The sequence below is a fragment of the Triturus cristatus genome, chromosome 3_1 (assembly GCF_964204655.1).
Source record: "Triturus cristatus chromosome 3_1, aTriCri1.1, whole genome shotgun sequence".
Classification (NCBI taxonomy): domain Eukaryota; kingdom Metazoa; phylum Chordata; class Amphibia; order Caudata; family Salamandridae; genus Triturus; species Triturus cristatus.
The window spans coordinates 739,386,020-739,407,351 of record NC_140583.1 but is presented as its reverse complement, the minus strand read 5'-3'; the positions used below and the strand labels follow the sequence as shown (position 1 = coordinate 739,407,351).

Genomic DNA, 21,332 nt, shown 5'->3' with positions numbered 1-21,332 from the left:
TTTGTGTCACGGAAACACCGCTCTGCCGCTCAGTCTATTCATCTACTTAGCACACAGATTAAAAGGTTAGAACATTCCTTTTATATTTCTAAGAAACAATCTGACTTAAACAGTCTTATTAAGGCTAAACTTTCCTTTAATATTCTTTCCACTGATTCTGCCAATTTATTTTTGCTTAAGTCTAGTGCTAAATATTACAGCGCACAGAATAAAGCCGGTAATCTTTTAGCTATGTACCTCAAAGTTAAGAAAGAGCGTACAAAAATTGAATCCATTGTTACCTCCTCGAATGTTATGGTTCATAAAGATGAAGATATTTTAACCGAATTCACGGACTTTTATCAACAATTATACACTCCTGAATCCTCCCCTTTATTATCTGATATCACTCGCTATTTGTCTTCCATCCCTTCACCTTCCTCTTCAGATGTTGACTTTTCCCCATTAGAGGCTGATATAACGCATAAGGATATTCTGGAGGCTATTCAAGTTCTAAAAAGGGGTAAGGCCCCTGGCCCAGATGGGTTTACCATAGAATTCTATTCCCACTTTTCCTCCCTACTTCTTCCTCGAATTTATCAACTTTTTTCATTTTTTATTGCAACACAGAAATCTGATGGTTCTTTTCAGGAAGCTCTAATTTGTCTCCTTCCTAAGGAGAACAAGGATCACACTCTCTGTAAAAATTATAGGCCAATCTCCCTAATTAATCTAGATTATAAAATTTTTGCAAAAATTCTTGCGCTTCGTTTGGAAAAATTTCTCCCGCAATTAATTAGTAAAGAGCAATGTGGCTTTATCAAAGGCCGTCATCTCTCTGATAATACTCGTCTTTTCTTTAATGTCTTAAGCAAATCTCATTCTTACAAGGCTTCATTGGCAGCGGTTGCACTGGACGCTGAGAAAGCTTTTGACAGAGTCAACTGGCAATTTATTTTTTCTTCTCTTTCTTGGTTCGGTTGTGGTCCTAAATTCCTTTCATATATCTCACTACTTTATTCCTTTCCTAGGTCTTTTATTTTAGCTAATGGACTTGTCTCTTCCTCTTTTCCTCTTCTTCGTGGTGTCCGGCAAGAATGTCCGCTCTCTCCACTCTTATTTATTTTAGCATTAGAACCTTTCCTAACAAAAATTCGTATGAACGATGAGATTTCTGGTTTCCCCTATGGTGATAAACAGCTAAAGATTTCTGCGTACGCAGATGATATCCTTCTATTTATCTCGAACCCTCATACTTCTCTCCCGAAATTTTTATTAGAGGTCTCGGATTATGCATCAGTGTCAGGTTATAAACTTAATGTAGATAAATGTGAAATCCTTCCTCTAAATAAACTCTGTTTTCATGCTGACTTTTTAACTTCTTCCTTCCATTGGAGTCCAACTAAAATCAAATACCTTGGTCTCTGGTTCACACCTTCTATTAAAGATACTGTAGCATTGAATCTTAAAAATCTACTATCATCCCTTACTGTCTCTACGAACAAATGGAATCCTTTGTTCTTATCCTGGTGGGGTAGATTGTATTCTATCAAAATGATGTTAGTTCCAATAATCTTATTTTTCTTATCGAATCTTCCAGTCAATATTCCCAAATATTTTTACAAAAATATTTATTCTATATTATCAAAATTCTTATGGCAGAACAAACCACCCAGAATGTCTTTTTCTAAACTTAAATCTCCTAAGCATTTAGGTGGTGTCAATTTTCCTGACTTCTTCTCGTATCACACCTCCTTTTTCCTTACTCATTCTGCATCCTTCATTTCCGATCATATCTCTGATCCCTTTTCTCAACCTTTGTGGGTAGAGGTTGAATCCTCCTTTTTTCATCCCTTTACGTTTGAAGAGTTTGTTTCCTTGGCACGTGCTCCGGGGAAATTTTCTCTTCCCATCCTTCAACATGTTCGCAAAATCTTTCGTCCTATTATTTTACATAATTTAGATGATCGTGCCCATTTTTTACAATCTCCTATCTGGTTCAATCACCTTATCCAAATTAAAAAGAGATCTATTTTTTGGAATGATTGGTTATCCCTTGGTCTTAAATGGACTCATCAGCTTTTTCAAGAGGGACTTTTTATTCACTTTTCTGTTCTTCAAACTCGTTTTTCTCTCCCCCTATCTTTTTATTTCAAATATACTCTATTGAAAACAGCGGTTCAAACTGCTTATGATGCTCTTACTTGTGCCTCCATACAATATAATTCTTCTCCCATTCCCTTAACATTCTTGCACTCCTCCCCCTCCGCCTCTCAGATTTACAAAAAATTGCGAGATGCGTCTGCTCATCGAGAGAAGTCGGCTGTGGAGTGCGCCTGGGAATCAGATTTAGATGATTCTTTTCCTACTTCTACCTGGGATAACATCTGGATCAAAATAAGGAAGTCTTCTAGAGCAGCAAATACAACCCAAACTTTATTTTTCATATATAATAGACTTTTAATCACCCCTTCCAAACTACATAAAATTGACTCTTCTATCCCATCTCGCTGTTGGTCTTGCTCGGCCTTGGTAGCCGATCTTAAACATATGTTGTTTACCTGTCCTGGTGGTCATCTTTTCTGGGGTAAGGTATGGCACCAAATTAATACCATTTTCTCTTCCAACTTCCCCTTTTCTATTTCCCATATTTTTCTTGGTAGTATTTCGCAAGTATGGTCCTCCTTTAGTACTAACACTTCCATTGTTGACCTCCTTCTAGCTGTGGCATTTCAACAAATCACGAAAGCATGGAAGGATACCTCCCTTATTTCTTATCAAGCCTGGTGGTATGGGGTTTGCTATAATCATAGACTAGACAGGGCTTATGTCCATCCCATTAGCCTTGCTATTAAACGAGATTTATTGTGGTTACCCATTACTACCTTTCTGAATTTGTTTGCCCAACCTACTCCACTACATAGTCCTCGCAATGAGGAAGTTTCTAAGCCCCCTTGAATCTGTTATTATTACTGATTGTTGATTATCATTTCTGTTCTGCCGCATGTTGAATTATTAATTTCTTAATCGTGAAATTATTTTTGTTTACACTGCTAGTTTTTAAGATATACTATTGTAATATGTTTACGATGACATTCCTCTTTCTCTCTCCCCTTTCTTCTTTTTCTTTCCTTTTCTTTTTACTTTTATGAAGTTTTTCACAATGTATTCTTTTTACAAAATGTATGCTATTATTGCTCTGGACTTTCTTTATTTCTTCAATAAACTCTTCTTTAAACTTAAAGATCCCTGCAGAAGGAAATGGACTATAGGTGGTAACCAAGATCAGGAAAGTCAATAGGAGATTTCCGATTCAGTCATCTCACAAATCTACACCACACTATGTGACCCCCTGGATGGAGTGAAGGCCTCATAGGGCAACTGAAAACAACTCCTTCAGAACAGAGGATGACATGGCCAGCTCAATGTTCCCCAAACCCCAGAAATTCTCATCCATCCAATCAAATGATCTCAAATGCAACACTAGCTCCTTTAACTTATCGGCTAAGCCTCATAGTGGAAATTCCCTCAACAAAAAAACAAGCATTTGCAATGCAATAGGTCTCACAATTGAGTTTGAGCTATTGGCATTGTAAATGACAATGCCTTTTATTTATGTTTTGGTTTTTAAAACATAAATACAGGGCATTGTCATTTACAATGCCAATAGCTTAAACTCACAAATGCGAGACCTATTTACATTGCAAAGGCTTGTACAACCTTGTTGGTGCCATTGCTAAGACAGTGTCATCTTATTTTTCAAACCTTGATGGTGCCATTGCTAAGACACAGTACGTTGGTAGTGTGGATTTGTTTACGTGCTATACTCCTTTCGATTGACTTCAATGATATTTTGAACTTTTCGTGGTTGTGCAAATCATTGCAGGGAAGATTCTAACCAAGCTGCCTGTTCAAGCAGCTCTTACTGCGCACACCAAGGCCTGTTCTGCACACTTGAAAGGGCAACATTAAATAAATGAGCTGACAGTCAATGAAAGTCCAGTTGAGCTACAAGTAGATCGGTTTTATTAAACAGAAAGCAGCAGCCAAGTAAAACCTGTTTCAGCTCCCCAGATAATCTGCAGAACAGCAATTAAATTCAGCCGGCTCTACGTTTTTTTTTACAGCACATCGGTTCCCCTCCAGCAATTCTACAGACTGCAACAAGCGGTGCCATTCAGAAACCCTTGCCAGTCTTGCGCTATGTTGCCTTTCCAAATGGGAGTGATGCCCAGTTCTTCATGGGGAAGTTGGATGAAATGCCTGGCATTGGGTCCCAGTGCAGGAGCATTCTTCCACGTACACATAGCTGTACTTGACGCTGCCCCCGCCTGGGCACAGCAGATCCACCTCGGCACTGCGGGTCTTGCTCTCAAGGCAGCAGAAGCATGTGTGTCTCATTTCCCCAGCCTCATGCGAATACCTGGACGATGGAGAAAATGAAGTTCAGACAGTGTCTCTAGGACCAGACAAAATACAAGGGAAGGCAAATTAGGCCGCCATGAGGCTGGCAAATGATGACATGGTACGCAGTGGGCAAAACTTTCAGAAGTCCAATGGCTGGAAGGTAAGACCTCTTCCCAGTTTATTTAGGCAAGTAAAACAAAAACAACACCTTATTTTACTTCATGCTTCATGATTAACAGATACAGATTTACAGTCAGACATGTATATGTAGAAATTCTATATTTCTATGGGAGAGATATCTTTAGAGACCATTGATGATGTTGACTGTAAAGTGTAGAAGGGTCTCACACAACAATACAATAACAGAGTATTCGGGAAGTCAGCAAAACACTTTGCAAGCTGCTATCAGTCACATCTTCGCTATAAACATTTATTTCAATTAGAAGATCCAAGGAGCATATTATCAAGACAGGTGAATGAAATTATCGCCACTTTAGCGGCAGAAAACTGCCGCTAAAACGGCGATAATGGGCTTGATAATATGCTCTATGGAATTCCAATTGAGGCCCATGTTAGATGTGAAGGACATCTAACCTGAGCTTCAATTGGAATTCCATAGAGCATATTATCAAGCCCATTATCGCCGCTTTAGCGGCAGTTTTCTGCCGATAAAGCGGCGATAATTTTAACGCCGTGCAGCAATACATTTGTTACCAGCAATACATGTGCAAATCATTTAATGATTGTGTACAAATTAGCCAAAGTGCTTATTGTTAGGGAGCTTCTTATTCATAGCTTGAATGGCAGAAAGAAAATTTAGTCCATCATGTATACTGCAGTAGTCTGGACAACTGTCGACTAACCAATACTCTATCCCCAAAAATGTCAACCTTGAAATACAGTACAAAAGGAAATCTCAAAAGTATATTATGCATGTGTGCAAGCCGGTATTCTCATTATTGCCCACTAACCAAATCATAACATTTCCTGTAACTGAGTTTACTCCAGAGACTAGAAAATCTGTCAGTGGTTTTTTGGGTGTAACTCTGTCAATGGAAGAAGGCAAATGCGGTGGAGGAAGCAAACGGACAGATTTGTTGTCTGTCTACCTACCGTGCTTTAATTCTCACAGATGAACCTCTATGGTGGCAAATGAGTAAACCAAAAGTTTTTGATGGCTCACCCATATCTGCTAAACTCTAAATCAAGCCCTTAGCTTGGGTGAATTCCTGCTTGTGTTTTATTAAGACAATAAAGAAGTAGGACCACTTCCTACTCTTGAAAAATGTTTTTCTCAACATTCGCAAGGGGAAGTGGTCCTTTTTGGACCCCTTTCCAGTTGCCAATGCCCTATCACTACCTTTCAGTAGCCTTTAATAGATTAATATTTTGCGACCGGAAATTAGGTTGCAAAACATTACACATACCACTTCCATTCGGTATTTTTGAAGGGATGCCCTAAACAAGCCACTCCCAAATACCGATTTGAACTTTGGTTGCAAATTTAAATTGCTATTTGGAAATGTGCTACTGAACCACAATTTTTGGTTTGTACATACCAATGGGCCTTCTTGCAGTCGCAAATAGCCAGGTTCTGCAAATCTGTCTGTTTGCAACCGAAAAAAGGGCTTTGTTCTTCTGGTCCTTTCTTATTTTCATCTACTTAAATATATGATGAAGCAATACACTGGCTTACAATCAAAAGTAGAGTCCTGCTAAAGGCTCTAGTTCTCATATTCAGAGCCATGTACCAAAAATCCCCTAAAGTCATAGCCACAAAGTCCTCTGGGTACACCCCAATCGGGTTCTCTGACAGTTGTAGACACAGAGCATTTTTTGTGACGGTGCCAAGGCTTGAACCTCCCTAACCACCCTAGCTTCCCTTGGAATCTTTATTACTCTACTTGCTAACAATATGCCTCCTGGGTCGTACATGCAGTTTCTTATGGATTAGTTCCAAGAAGCTTTAATGTGCATTGCCTTAATAAATACACCTCCACAGGAGATAGATCATGGAACATCCCCTTTGACATTGAACATTGATAATTCGCCAAGAATGGATTGCTACACCTCCATGTCCCTGGGTCAAAGTTCTTTGGACAAAGTGGAGCAGGTATGTGACCTGTTGTTTCCCCCTCCATATAGTAAGATTTATGGTAATCTGATTCCAGGAGGTCATCATGTTATATATCAGTTCAAGTGATGCTGGTCAAATCAAAGAAGAGAATGAAACCAACAGCAGGTGTGAAGAATAATCCACATCTTGCCAATCCTGCCTCTATTAAGTTCTAGCTTTGCTGAGTCCATGTCATATAGAGTCTCATATAAAGTTGGGCAGGTGGCCTGCCAGGTTAGCACAGGCTACGGCCTGGCTCTTCTAGTGATGGGCTGTGAGCCTAGCGGTGATATCTAAGTACACATTGGGGCTGCTTTCTAGGCTCACAAAAATACTGAGCGGACACCATCTTTTTTGGTCTCTGCTCAGAATTTCTATTTGCTTACACAAGCCAAAGTAGGAATTTGTTGGTGTAGAATGAACATCAACTGCTCTGACAAATATGGAGCTTTTTCCCTTTGGGTAGGGGACCAATAGTGAATTTCCCTGCATGGGACTGCCAAACGTCTCACGAATTGCCTGGGCTAATAAATCGAATGAACATCACTTCATCCTAAACAGGCCAAGACGGTTGTCACTTTGACCCCACAGCCCAGGGGCAGAAGGTAGAACTAGTAGAGACAATGCGGACAGAGATCCAGCACTTCCAGAGCAATATATGGGGCAGGAGAATGCAAGTTTGGTGGATTGGCACATGAATCATCCCACCAAACTCTAAGTGAGTCCCGTAGGGCTGACTGGGATGAGGAAGAGTAGGATTCAGTGTAAGGAAGGTTACTGGTAAGTAAATGGACTATTCAGCATTTACTTTGCTTCGCAGCTCTTTTGTCCTTTCTTATACTTTTGTCTTTTCCATCTCCACATTTCTCATCTCTATTTCATCTCTCACCTAGCCCCTACATCTGTCTCATAAACCAATTCCATGTACAACTTGAACTCTACTCCCCAAAGAGGTCTGCCTATAATATCCTTAGTCTGACCAAAGACTCTAATTTTCATACTCCACACTACATATTTGTCAAATGATGAAACCCATAACATGAGGGCCACTTTCAGACTATTTTGACATTTTTTACTTGCATTTGTCATATTCCATTTATTTGTTCAAAACTTTAAGGGTTTTTATGTGCACAGGAGAAGAAGAGCTTAGAAAAATAATAAGTCCTACATGTACGTATTGAGCATAGAACTAAGGAGCAGCAAGTCATCCTTAAACATGGATAAAGAGACTTCATTAAAAAAATGAAGTGGCTAAACATTAGTACTCACTTTTAATCATTGTTTAGACCTGTCAGACTTCGGGTGGTCTTTCTCCAAACTTTTTACCGGCTTGCCTCCAATTTTGCTGAATTTGTATTTTTGGTTTTAGGACTCTGGGCACTTTACCAATGCTAGCCAGTGCCTAAGTGCTTTTGCTCACTCCCCTAAACATAGTTTTATTGGCATATACCTACTTGGAAAATTTAATTTACTTCTAAGATCCTTGTAGAGACACATGGCCTGTAAAGTAGCCTTATAAAACTTGTCCCAGGCATGCCATTGCAGCCTTGAGGCAGCGCCCCACTGCCATGCCGACTTGACATTGAAAACCCCTTGCCAAGCCTTAAATTCCCATTTTATCCCATATAAAATACCCCTAAAATAGGCCGAGATGCTCTGTAATAAAAAGGTAGGACATGTACCTTTAAGTTTTACCTGTCCTGTTAATGTAAAACTTCCAAATACATTTTTCACTACTGTGAGGCCTGACCCTCCCATAGGAAAACATTGGGGATTCCTTATTACATCCAATAAGCCGTAATTCCTAATTGGGAAGCAGTAGAACTGTCAGGCTTGGTACCTATGGTATTGCAATGATAGATCCTCTTTACTGGCAAAGTCAACTTTATCATTAGAATTATGAAAATGCCACTATTAGAAAGTTGGTATAGTGAGATTGCCAACAAGGGATTTTGTTTGTGGTCACTTAGTTCAATTTCTTTATAGTTAGGTTTTTGAGTGTACTTTAAACCAATTATACATGTACTATAAATGTTGTCAAAAAACTATTTGCAGATAAAAGGTACACACACGGGATTTGTTTTTGTGAATAAAACACAAATCTTTTTATATAAATCAAAATCAGAAAGGGAGTACAAAAGGAACAATAGATTTCAAGCAATACAGCATGAAAGATGGGTTAACTCAAATCCACATTTCATCAAAGAACATCTATTTCCAAGTGATTTTAACAGAGACTAATTTCATAAATGAAAAGAAATCAACTGTGTTTATCTAATAGTGTGGAATTAGATGATGGAGTCGACGTTTCGGTCTTGGTGGCAGAAGTCCGTTAGACCATCTTCAGGACAGTTAGTAATTGCATAAAAAACCCTTTGCGGGTTCAGAGAAACACACGTAGCTTGTTTTTCGTGTTTGTATGTTGTTGTCAAGGCGTATTAGTTGATTCTATAGCCTAATGGTTGACAAACTTTCTCCTACGAGGAGATTTAAACGGGAGAAATCCTCGTTCGTTCTGGTTTCTTGTTCCAGAGCTTTGTAATTGAAATGTCGATTAGGCTCGAAAAAATCCGCCACAGGCGTTCCCGACTGTGGCGGATTTTTTCGAGCCTAATCGACAATTCAAAATTACAAAGCTCTGGAACAAGAAACCAGAACGAACGAGGATTTCTCCCGTTTAAATCTCCTCGTAGGAGAAAGTTTGTCAACCATTAGGCTATAGAATCAACTAATACGCCTTGACAACAACATACAAACACGAAAAACAAGCTACGTGTGTTTCTCTGAACCCGCAAAGGGTTTTTTATGCAATTACTAACTGTCCTGAAGATGGTCTAACGGACTTCTGCCACCAAGACCGAAACGTCGACTCCATCATCTAATTCCACACTATTAGATAAACACAGTTGATTTCTTTTCATTTATGAAATTAGTCTCTGTTAAAATCACTTGGAAATAGATGTTCTTTGATGAAATGTGGATTTGAGTTAACCCATCTTTCATGCTGTATTGCTTGAAATCTATTGTTCCTTTTGTACTCCCTTTCTGATTTTGATTTATATAAAAAGATTTGTGTTTTATTCACAAAAACAAATCCCGTGTGTGTACCTTTTATCTGCAAATAGTTTTTTGACAACATTTATAGTACGTGTATAATTGGTTTAAAGTACACTCCAAAACCTAACTATAAAGAAATTGAACTAAGTGACCACAAACAAAATCCCTTGTTGGCAATCTCACTATACCAGTTTATCCGCCTAAGCCCTCAAGGGTTTATTGGGCCTACCCTTTACCTATCACTATTAGAAAGTTGGCATTTTCCTGCTCTTGGCTCTGTGTGCCTGCAGCCTGCCTCTGATATAAGTCTGGTGAAGGTGAAAGGTGAGATTTGTGTATTCCTCCTAGAGTGCTGCACACATTGAGAGCTTAGGTGTGACTTGATGAGCCATCCTGTGAGGATGGGAGGGAGAAGCTGAGCACAGTCTCACACTTACATCTGTGAATGGGCAGTGTCCTATACCCCACAGGTCAAGAAGGGAGGACCTCTTTGCACTTCATAGTACCTTCTTTGAAGTCTCCCCCACTTCAAAGGCACCACTAGGTATAAGGACTGGACCTCAAAATCTACCACTTTAGTACACTTCTAGGCCTGTGAATAATCTGCCAGGAAGAAGGACTGCTGTGCTGCTGAAGGACTGCCACTCTGCTGGACTGCATTCAAAGTGACTCCAAGGGCTAGTTGGCTGGCCTCCTAATCTCAAGTTTCAACAACAAAATAGACTTCCAAATATCCTGCTTCTGCACCTGGACTTTGCCATCTGTGAGCTTACCCTGCCAAGTGGCGCAACACCACTCCTGGACCCTTGTAAGTGGGCCTAAGCTGCTTGCTCAGCAGAACCAGTGCATCACCACCATTATGGAGACTGAACCAGCGCATCGCCATCACTGCATCTTGTTGACATGAGAATGATGGCTGAGAAAAATTGCCATCTGGATGTCACACAACTGTCTCCAATTGAATTGGAGAAATTTCTGTTTGGCAGGGTTCCGCTCTACTGGATGGATGACTAGTGGCCAGCCGAACTTGGCCCAGCCCCAGCCCCAGTGCCCAGTAGAACAGTCAGGAACATGGGTATACTTTTAGATGACAAATTCGATGAAAGATCACATCACCTTCATAGGCGATCCCTGTTTTGGTACAATGCGTTCTCCTCAGGAAAATCTTCTGGCAGCTTCCTTTGAGCTCCCAGAAGGCACTCACCCATGCTCTAATCATCAGTTGCCTAGATAATGGCAATGCCCTTACCTTTCCACAAATAAATCCTGCCTATCCAAAATTCAGGTTGTCCAAAACACCACTGCACGCATGATAAGCTACTTGCCGTCATGCGCACCATCAACCTCCACCCTTAGAGCCATAAATTGGCTTCTGATTCAAAAGAGAGCACTGTTTAAACTGCTCTGTCTGACCTACAAATCTTTGTCGGGCTCAGGTCCAAAATATCTGCAGAATAGACTCACTATGTACCTCCCAAACAGAAATCTAATATCTAGGAAGCAACGTCTACTATGTCCATGCAGCATCTGCACAGCCACACAGGGTTGCCGAGCTTTCTTTTATCTTGCCCCATACAACTGAAACAGGCTTCTTCTGTTCATCCGTTCAGGTACCAGTCTAGCAGGTTTTATAAAACACTTTAAAAACCTGGCTGTTCCAAGGTTGCTTCTGTCTCTTTCATCTACCCGCCGGTTACAACGCTGAGGTGACCCTCCTGGGTCGAGGATGTGCTATACTAAGAACCAAAACACATAACATAACAGCACAGGTCAGTATTGACATATCACAACCACTGCACGGATCAGAACCGGCTCATCACCCCTGTCGCCTGGACCAGAACTGACGTATCACTGCTGTTGCGTGGCTAGGAAACACCGTTCTGCTTTCGGAACCACCAGTGTTCAAAGCTCTACTAAAGTAAAGTCCTCACGTCTCCATTGATGACCGCCTCAACAACAAAGCTGAAACTCCGCATAGCAGCAACCTGCACATCAGAGTGATGCATCGCTTCTGTCGCATGACCAGGACCAGTGCATCGCCACCACAGCGTGGATCGACACAGGCGCATTGCCCTCTCTGCGCTCTGCAATCTCATCAGCGACAGGATCTTTGACAACGAAGCAGCCCGATCTAAGGTACTTTTGCTCAGGGGGCTAAGCCTGATTCCTGTAGTTGTCCAATGCTCCATTCGGGTCAGCCTGAACACTTGACTTTGTCTCGATACAGGGCAACCAAATATCCCTTGCTGGCGTTTTATGCTTTTTGCTGCTATTTTCACTTAATCCTTTAAAAATTAATATCTCCAATTTTACTCATTGGAGTTTTGTTGTTCTGGTGTCAAGTAATTTTTTTTAAATATAATCTATTTTTCTAAGTTGGTTTGGGATTTTTCTTGTGTTGTGTGTTCACTTTATTACTGTTTGTATGCTGCATACATACTTTACATATTGCTTCTAAGTAGAGTCTGACTGCTTGTGTGCCACGCTACCCAGGGTTAAGCACAGGTTAATTTAATGACTTTTAGTGGTTCACCCTGCCAGGGATTGTGGCTGTTGCTTGACCAGGTTCACACCCCGGTCAACCAACAACCCCACTACTCACAGTCATGAAATCTCTCACACTCTCTTGTCATATAAAAGAGCATAAGTAACTTTTTTAGTCATGTGCTGACTCATACTTTCCCTCAGATGAGATCAAGAACTTGGGTGATACAGGGCTCATTTGTTGACAAGTGTTGACATATGCACTAACCCTCGTCTATGACGTCATCTATTTTTGATATTGGTGCGAAAGAGTCCTGTATTTTTATTATATTCTTTTATCTTTCACATTGGCAGACATTTTCTACAATTTTTGTATATTATCCATAATTTTGCCCACCGCATATTTAAAAGGGGAGAGTGGGGCTGTTTCTATGAATGGACTTTAAAGAAGCGTGCCGCCAAGAGCTTGTGAGTAAGTAGTTTTCTTGTATGAGAAGTTAAGCGATATTCTGTTTCATCCTCGGTGTCTGCCACGAGTATTATCAGGGATTAAGAAAGAGGCTTTTAGCTGTTATTAGTTTGATTAGTTCTACACCTTCTTCCAGAATGAGACTAAAATGCTGGACCACCATACATGGGACATTGTTCCTCACCCCCCTACCTAACAAACACCTGCAGGGCCAAACATTGCAGGTAGGCGAGCTGAGTCAGATACCATTGTCAAATGAGTTTAGAAGTATTTTCCTTGAGTTACATGCAGACTGATCGAGACCATATGTTGTTCCATTTGAAGAACCAGTCAAATACTCATAGCTTGTAGAGTCTGAAGTGTCTGTCATGACGAGTAGCAAGATAAAAGCTGATAGAGCGCTACGTTATTCTGAAATTGTAGGGGTGCATCATAATCACTGTTAGTCCGCACCCACATATTAATCGAAGTAGCTTAGGTGTGACAAAGAAATGTATTTTTCGAATTGTTTAACATAGGTGTGATTAGAGATGTAACCATGCTTCTCATGAAAGGTAATGCCGTAGATCACTGCAAATGTATTTTAGTAAATGTATAATGTTTGATTTTATGTAATGCAACGTGTTAGGTTAAACGCGTGTTATGCTGAAGTTGTACGTGTAGTCTGCCTATTTATGTTTAAGGAACAATGAACTAATGCTTAACGTATGATCTAGTAATGTGTTAACAGTGTAAAGGCCTGATTGCATATACGTTTAAAGAGAAAGGCCTGTTCATTTCTTATGTTAGCTAACGTTGTAGGCCGAAAATGATTTCCTTTGGTAAAGGCTTTGGGTTTTCAGGAGAATGGAAAATCTTAGAGAAGTGAAAAGGTTTTTGTTCCCATGTTTCTGTTGCAGGTGCAAGGACATTTAGCTCGTTAGAGAGACTAGGTCTTTGTTTTAGGAGTTAGGATGGTACGAGAAGCCAACAGGGGAGTACATTGGAATTTACTGATGATACTTTCGGTGCAGCGGAAGGTGCCTAGGACCCAAGTTCAAGCTAACCGTCGCTGGATGAAGTACAAGTTTCACTGGAAAAGTACTGGGAGAAGACCTGGCTGAAGAGGTGTGCCAAAGGGCCTGTTCTACGTTTTTGGGATTTTGTATTAGGGACAGTGCCCCGAGGGTTGAGCAGTTTAGGTTTAAATGGGAAGCTAGAAGGAGCATCTTAGAACGAGCTCTGACTAAGTGAATGTACTTCTAAGAAAGTCTTCACTTCTGACACTTTTTTACTTTCTTGCCTGGGAGGGAAATGCTAAGTAGGGTTGTCACCTTAGAGATAGAGTAGGGACAGATTAACTGGTTTTCCTTTTAGGCTAATGATTCCTAATGTAGACATTGGACTAACCATTGCATTTCTTATGCTTCTGGAATTTGTTATTCTTTTCGTTCTGAGTCGTATGAGACTCTTGTGTAGACTTGCGTTTGTTCTAGTGCCCATTTATCTTCTTCACCTTGTACTAAGGTGTCTGTATGTGCAGTTATTTTTAGTTGTAATAAAATCCAATACATTTTAGATTCAGAGTCAGTGGTCCTTTTGAAATAAGATTTGGTTTTGTTGATTATGTATCGAAAATTAAATCTACACTATTCAGCAGATAAAAAGATCCTGGCGACCTGAGAGGATTCTTGGAGAGAGCCAGGTAGGCAAGAATTTGGTCCTCTCAAAGCTTTAGCACGTCTACTGTATTCAGAGAACTCAAGCACCATTAAATATTTCACTAGCAGTGAGAAATTCAGGCTCAGTATTCATAAGCCTCCTCATTGCTTTCTCCCTTTTAACAATACACATATTCTATTCAGCTGTTTCTTTTGTTCGCAATTCTTCATTTCCTTTTGTATGTTTTGGGTGTTTAATGATGTGTTGTAGCTTAAAAGTGCCTAAAATATCTGACTAAGAACCGGATTTAGAGTTTACACACAACCCGCTGTCCGTCATTATCTCTGCCATGCTGGACGGACTACCACCCACTATATTTAGAGATCTCTGCTGGCACTGCGGAAATCTCTATGTCTTCAGCGGCATGGCATTATGCTGTCAGTTTTTCTGGAGACACAGAAAGTTTGCTGAGCAGCCTCCATGTTTCATGTGACCAGTTAGCAACATTTTTGGTTTTTCAAAAACAAACTGAAGAAGCAAGAGTGTGCTTTTGAAAAACAAGTACTAATGACCCTTACACCTTGAGCTTTTTTTTCTCAGAATGTGGAGGTCATTTTTCCTTTTTTCTATTCAGGGCTGCCAGATTTTCCTCGGTTCTACTGAACAGAAAAAAACATAATCAGACCACCTGCTATAAATAGGGCATTACGGGGCATATTATCTAGTACATCTTTAAAAGTATCGCCGCTTTAGCGGCAGGAAACTGCTGCTAAAGCGGCAATAATGAGCTTGATAATATGCCCTTGAGAATTCCAATAGAAGCCCAGGTTCACACCAGAACATGGGCTTCTATTGGAATTCTCTAGAGCATATTATCAAGCCGTTATCGCAGCTTTAGCAGCAGTTTCCTGCCGCTAAAGCGGCGGTAATTTTAACGCTGTTCTTGATAATATGCCCCTCTGTCTTTTGTGCTCACACCAATGGCCCCTAGTCAGTTTGGCTGTTGGTGCATGGACACCCATTGTCAGAACCACAACAGTCCACCTGTCTCTAAATATAGTGAGCGGATCATCCGTTTGGCAGATGGCATACACCATCACATTTGTCAAACCAGAAATCAGACTCATAGTCTCTTTCCGTGCAAACACTGTTTGTAGGTTTCCGCCCTACCCCATGTTCAAAGTGTGGTACTTCAAAGGCTGTCCTGGTACAGTTTCGTTGCTGAATGGAGTAGTCCAGTCTATCCCCGGAAGCCAAACACAGCCAGGGAACTGGCAGAGTTATGAGTAAAGCCAGGTGCTGACATATAAAGAGATGCCCACAGGAGGTGAGGGCTGAAGCACACCAATAGAATTGTGTGTAGATCCATGCCCTGCAATGTCTGGAGAAGCTGTGGATCAGGATTGTTGAATTTGCCTTGGCTTTATGGATAGCTACGTGAATAGTAGTTCATGCTCAAGTCTGGAGACAAGATGCTCTGGCAGAGTTGTCTGTGGGTACTTTTCCAGAATAGCAAAGGGTTATTCAATCAAAACCTGTGCCACCCTTTGTTACTCCAACACAAGCACCTGTATACTAATCTGCCAATCCATTTATTTCACCACAATTATGTCAGGTCATGGACCTACACAAAGCTCTGGACTTGAATTCAGTCCTAATGCACATAACATAGCTCTGCATGTAGAACAAAATCCTAATCTTCTCCACTTCTTCCATAGTGTGTCCAGGATTGACAGCAAACTATTAATAAATCCTAGTGCTCTTTGAATATGGTGAGATGTACACCTGGCAGACATTAATAGTTTTGAAGAGGCATACCAGCGGGACACATTGCACTTGCAATCATATTAAACTAGCATCTTTAATCACAAATTTGTATATGAATGAGAACAGTTTTTCGTGGGAGGTGTGGTGTGCCAAGCATTTTTTTATTGAAAAAAATGACAAATGGTGCGCCAGGTAAGTAAAATTGGACAAAATTGATAGGACTTAAAGATTATTTAAAAGGAAGTTTGGGGTAATCCCCAAGTGCCTTTATGGTATGTACGGGCCGATTACAATACAGCCCGTAAAGGCTACGACCTTCTATCGGAACCTTTAGGGCTGCATTGTATTAGCATGGTCATTTTCCTTCCTGGCCACCTCATTACAATGGAGGCAGTCGGAAAGGAAACCGGCAGGTCATTATGGCTGGCTTCCAACAGGCTTGGAGAGCCCGCCCTCCAGTTGGAATCCGACCTGTAATCTCAAGGGAGGGTCTTTCCGCCCTTGAGATTACGATCACGGTTTCTGATATGGTTTCCATGCCGGTCTGTCCGACAAGGAAACCATGTCAGAAAGCATATTGGGGTCCTCCAGCGGGGCCCCCTTTGGTGCACAGCCTCGGGTTGGAGGACAAGGTGGCACCTATGGTGCCCCCCTGTTGATCCTTGTACCTTGGGGTGCCTGCCATGGTGTGCAGGACGTAATGCATGCTCCCATAGTGAAATATAGGAATGAAATCGACTGTTTGGTCGCTTCCTAATGGGGCGGTCAGGACTGCCGGGTGTCGGTCGGTCCCATGACCGAGTCGGTGTCCGACGGAAGTGATTCCACTCGACAACATAATGAGCCCCCTAGTGTCAAAAATGCATTTTGAGAATATTAATCAATAGTCTAGTAGAACACATAACACGAAGGATAGAGTTGTCTAAGGATTTTTTGGTGATTACAATTCCATTTTGACGTACACATAAACTTAAATATATAAACTGTAATTTCAATGTAATTTGAGTTTTGCAGTGTACAGAAAGTAAAGCTTGACAGATAATGTTTTCTAAAGGCATGACCCTCGAAATACAGATAGAGAGACAAAAAGAATATACAGAAGTATTTTCTTTTGATGAGTAAAATGGCACCAGAGAATTCAATATAAGCTAATGTGTAACAGGTATGTGGATGAAAAGCTATCATTCCTGTAGACTTAAAAATAACAGTCATGCATGTTATAGTTCGTTTTCCCCCTTAAGTAAGCAGTCAAAACGTTTCTCATATGGTAGAGTTCTCCAGTGGGTTAAAGACTAAAGGGATCATAGCAGACCATCAATATAGCTTTCAAGCAAAAAAAAACAATAATGACCAAATTCTTACATCTACATCCGTTTCCATATAAACTGGGCACGCCATAGACAAACACATAATATTCTTTTATTGATCTCCAAGCAGGCTTTTACGAAACCTGTGGTCCACCCTGAACGAATTGTGGATAGAAAATGACCACATTAGGCTGCGTTACGTTTCATGAAAGAAATGCCACCCCTGTAAGAGGAGACACTAGGGTGTAAAGGACCGCTTACTTGCTTAATATAATTCTTTATATCCAAAACTGCGACAGCTCTACCAATAAACCTCAATCCTTGCCTCCAGCTCTTCCAGCAACTTCATTACTAGCACAAGGGCACTTCAAAAAGCATCACCACCTGTTCTAGTGCTCACTAACACAACAAACATTTGCAATGCAATAGGTCTCGCATTTGCAAAAGTTTGAGCTAGTGGCATTGTAAATGACAAACTTTTATCTATGTGTTAGTTTTGAAAATTTACGCTACTTTGAGCTATTGACATTGCAAATAACAATGCCTTTTATTTTTGTTTTCGTTTTTAAAATATAAATAAAAGGCTTTGTCATTTACAATGGCAATAGCTTAAACTTGCGTAAATGTGAGACCTATTGCATTGCAAATGCTTGTTGATATCCTATCAGTACCAACTCTGCTACATTTAAAAACTTGAGACGCACATCTTCAAAGAGCACCTCTGCTGACCTGACAGTGCACACATTAGACCTTCTCCCAATTATTGCATTCCCACGGGGGCATGTCCTCGTTCACTGTTCTGTTGCTCTTCAGCTAAGTTTGCGCTATACAACTACCAGCACATAAACACATACATCCAAGGGAGCGAAAACAACAGTTCTATTGGTCCTGTTTTGCATCACAAGCAATCAGTAGCAAAAAGCATTGTAAAATGTTCCTTTGTTTGATGATGCCTGCTTGGATTTTTGCACCCATTATGAGATCATTCAAGGGATGGCCATTGTAATATGGAATCATTCCCCTGGTTGTGTCAGCAAAACGAAATTGGGCATTTCCAGTCTGACTTAATTATCTCTTCTTGAGAAGACTTTTTGTGGCTACTCTTTCTCCATTCCGATGATTACAAGTAGTGGGTAAAAAAGGGCAATAGATATATATCTTTAAAACACTGCCATTAACAAGTAGAAAATTATGACTGCAGCGGTGTAAAGAAAGGCAGATATGAAACACAAATCTGTAGGCCCTGTTCTAGGGGCCTTGCTCAGCTCCAGCACTAAGGGGCATATTATTAAGCCAGACGATAAAATTATCGCCGCTTTAGCGGCAGAAAACTGCAGCTAAAACGGCGATAATGGGCTTGATAATATGCTCTATGGAATTCCAATTGAAGCCCAGGTTAGATGTGAAGGACATCTAACATGGGCTTCAATTGGAATTCCATAGAGCATATTATCAAGCCCATTATCGCCGTTTTAGCGGCAGTTTTCGCCCGCTAAAGTGGCGATAATTTTATCGCCTGGCTTGATAAATGCCCCTAAGAACTTATAGTCAAGGTATCGTTTTAGAGTAAAAGCTGGCTCAGGCACAAATAAAATTTATTAAAAGCACGCTCTATTTCGTGATTTCAAGTATACTTCGCACTTATTGAATTTGAATGGCAAGGGTCTCAAAAATAATGTTTTATCACACCTGGATTCTGCAACATTCTTAACGTAAAGGACTGACTATTACACCTAACACATTGGTTGCACTTTGTTAGTACCAGTAGCACTAAGCAACAGCAAGGTGACCATTACAGCTTTGCAAATGGTCTTCCAATACGTGGCAACACGTGTCACTGCAATTTTAGTAACTTTTGGACCGTTTAGGATAGATACAATTTTTTTGCTAAAATATGCAGATTATGCAGCAGATTGATGGATTATGAAGAAAATCTTTAACTATGTGAAAATCGTTGCAGTCGCACAATCGAATAATTACAGTGGGTCTGGGTACAGTTAGCACCACTACTCAGGGAAGAGGTGGGAGAGCTGGAGGATCTATCTTAAAACAGCAAGAATAAGCAGATTGTGCAGCAGTCTTCCTGATGCCCTGGACGTCTCCACTCAACATGGAGGGCCATGGTCAGCATTGTGGATGTCCACCTCAATTGCAGGTCTCCAGATCATGAAAACGCTGTAGCAAAAAATACATACTGTGTGACATTATAGGAGAATATTTGTACTGCAACAGAATTCTCGAACATACTTTAGCCAGAAGTAGTAATTGCAGCACACATCTGCCCCTTCACATTTATGTAAGGCCTGGCTGGCATTCACTTTATTAACCAAAGTCTGTAAAAAACAACATACCCTAGGAAAAGAGTCACGCTACGGTAGATTCTCTTACCAGAGTACCAACATCTGCAAATGATTGCTCTTCCATGAAAGACGCATCCTCACGCTAAATTACACGTGCAATATGTGGTAAGAGACGAGATGTTATAAACAATGCAGATATCCTGCACTGTAATCATTCTGCAGATCTTTCGTGTTCCTCAACTCTTGTAGCATGCATAGATTTGGTGACAGCTGGAATTATTATATATACGACAAAGAGCCGCCACCATGTTCGCTCACTTTACCACATATATGCCGCATGTCTGCAAGCTTTGTTTTTGGTCTCCTCACGCAAAAAGAATGTGAGCTATAGGAACTGGGGCGGGCCTCAGTGGTTGTAAAACACGATCGATTACCGACAGAAGCCGAAGAGAGTGTGCCTGAGAAGCCCATATAAACGACTTGAATTACAAGCACAGGGTTTGCTTCCACAAGAGACTGTGTAAAGTGCCCCTTTGTGCCCTGTGAAAGAATTAAACTCACCTACTAACATTCCACCTACCTGGTTATGTAATTGCACACTGTAACAACCATTTGCAATCCAATAGGACTCGCATTTACGTGAGACCCATTGCATTGCAAACGCGGGGAAGGGGGGTTAGAGAAGGCACCAACAGTGGGAGTGCACGGGAGAGAGGGGCGAGAGAGCACGGACAGCGGGAGGGGAAAAGCGAGAAGAGATTTACACTTAAAATAGTGTCAACTGACACGCACAGAGGTAAGTTCCACGCACCCTTCTATTCCTCCGTAGTGCACCCACATGGCGATCCTCCAGCTTCTGTGGGTGGGGGTGAGCACGGATCATGTGACACACCAGCTGGGTCCATCCAGGGAGGGGCGGGAATGGGAAACCGGAACCAGGCAAGGATGGATGTCCAGGAAAACTACAGCACCACACCGACACAGAAGAAGAACCAGCCACACAGAGGAGGCGCCCTGCCGCTGACATAAAGGACGGACTCGCAGAGGAAAGGTCACAAGAGAAAGTTAACTTTATACAAATTGTGCAGCCCAATGAGTGAGCATAACTGCATACCACAATCAGTCCGGGTCCTGAGCTAGGTGTCTGTGCAGCACGAAGGCCTCGTACTTTACGAGTAGCGGAGGGTCTTGAAGGATGGTTCGGACGTGGTGGGGCTGCAGGCGCTCAGCACACTTGGGGCAGCAGATGTCCACGCGGCTCTCGTTGATCTCGATGCGCAGGTACTGCCGCAGGCAGGCCATACACGAGCGGTGCGGACAGGGCAGTAACGGAGGGCCCGGGGGCTGCGGTTCAAGCACAGAGGACATTCAGCGGGGCGCGCATACGCTGCCTATGCGAGACCTAAAAAACAACGAAGTAGTCCCTACATTAAAAGATACTGACCTGCAGAGTAAGTTTACTGTAGTTGGTCGATGATGCTTCCTGCAGAAACGGAAGAAAACTGAAGTGATGGATGGGATCACTAGCCAACAATGAGCGAGATAAGAAAAGCAATGCTAGATTTCACCATTGGTAAGCGACAAACCAAAGAGAAACGCAATGGGTGGAGTTTCACTAGTAATACTGATTGCTAGATGCCTCAGAGAAGCAGCGCATGTGCTGCTTGTGCGAGACCTAAAAAGCTATACCAGTTGCAGCTTAATCCAATCCTGCAACACCCCCACCAGAAACTTACTTTACGTCTTGATCACAGGACATTTGGCCCTAAATCTGTTCCTGTCCCTTTCACCCATAAATTTCGCCT

At 41.4% G+C, this 21,332-nt stretch overlaps 1 protein-coding gene across 1 annotated transcript in view; it reads right to left on the bottom strand.

Annotated features, from left to right (window-relative positions):
* Positions 1–4,110: 4,110 nt before the first annotated feature.
* LOC146860897 (uncharacterized) overlaps positions 4,111–21,332 on the bottom strand; it is a 1,545,865-nt gene continuing 1,528,643 nt past the window's right edge. The window contains exon 41 of the mRNA XM_085646178.1: positions 4,111–4,402. Within this exon, the coding sequence (XP_085502304.1) occupies positions 4,219–4,402 (184 nt within the window). The 3' untranslated portion in view covers positions 4,111–4,218. The remainder of the gene's footprint in view (positions 4,403–21,332) is intronic.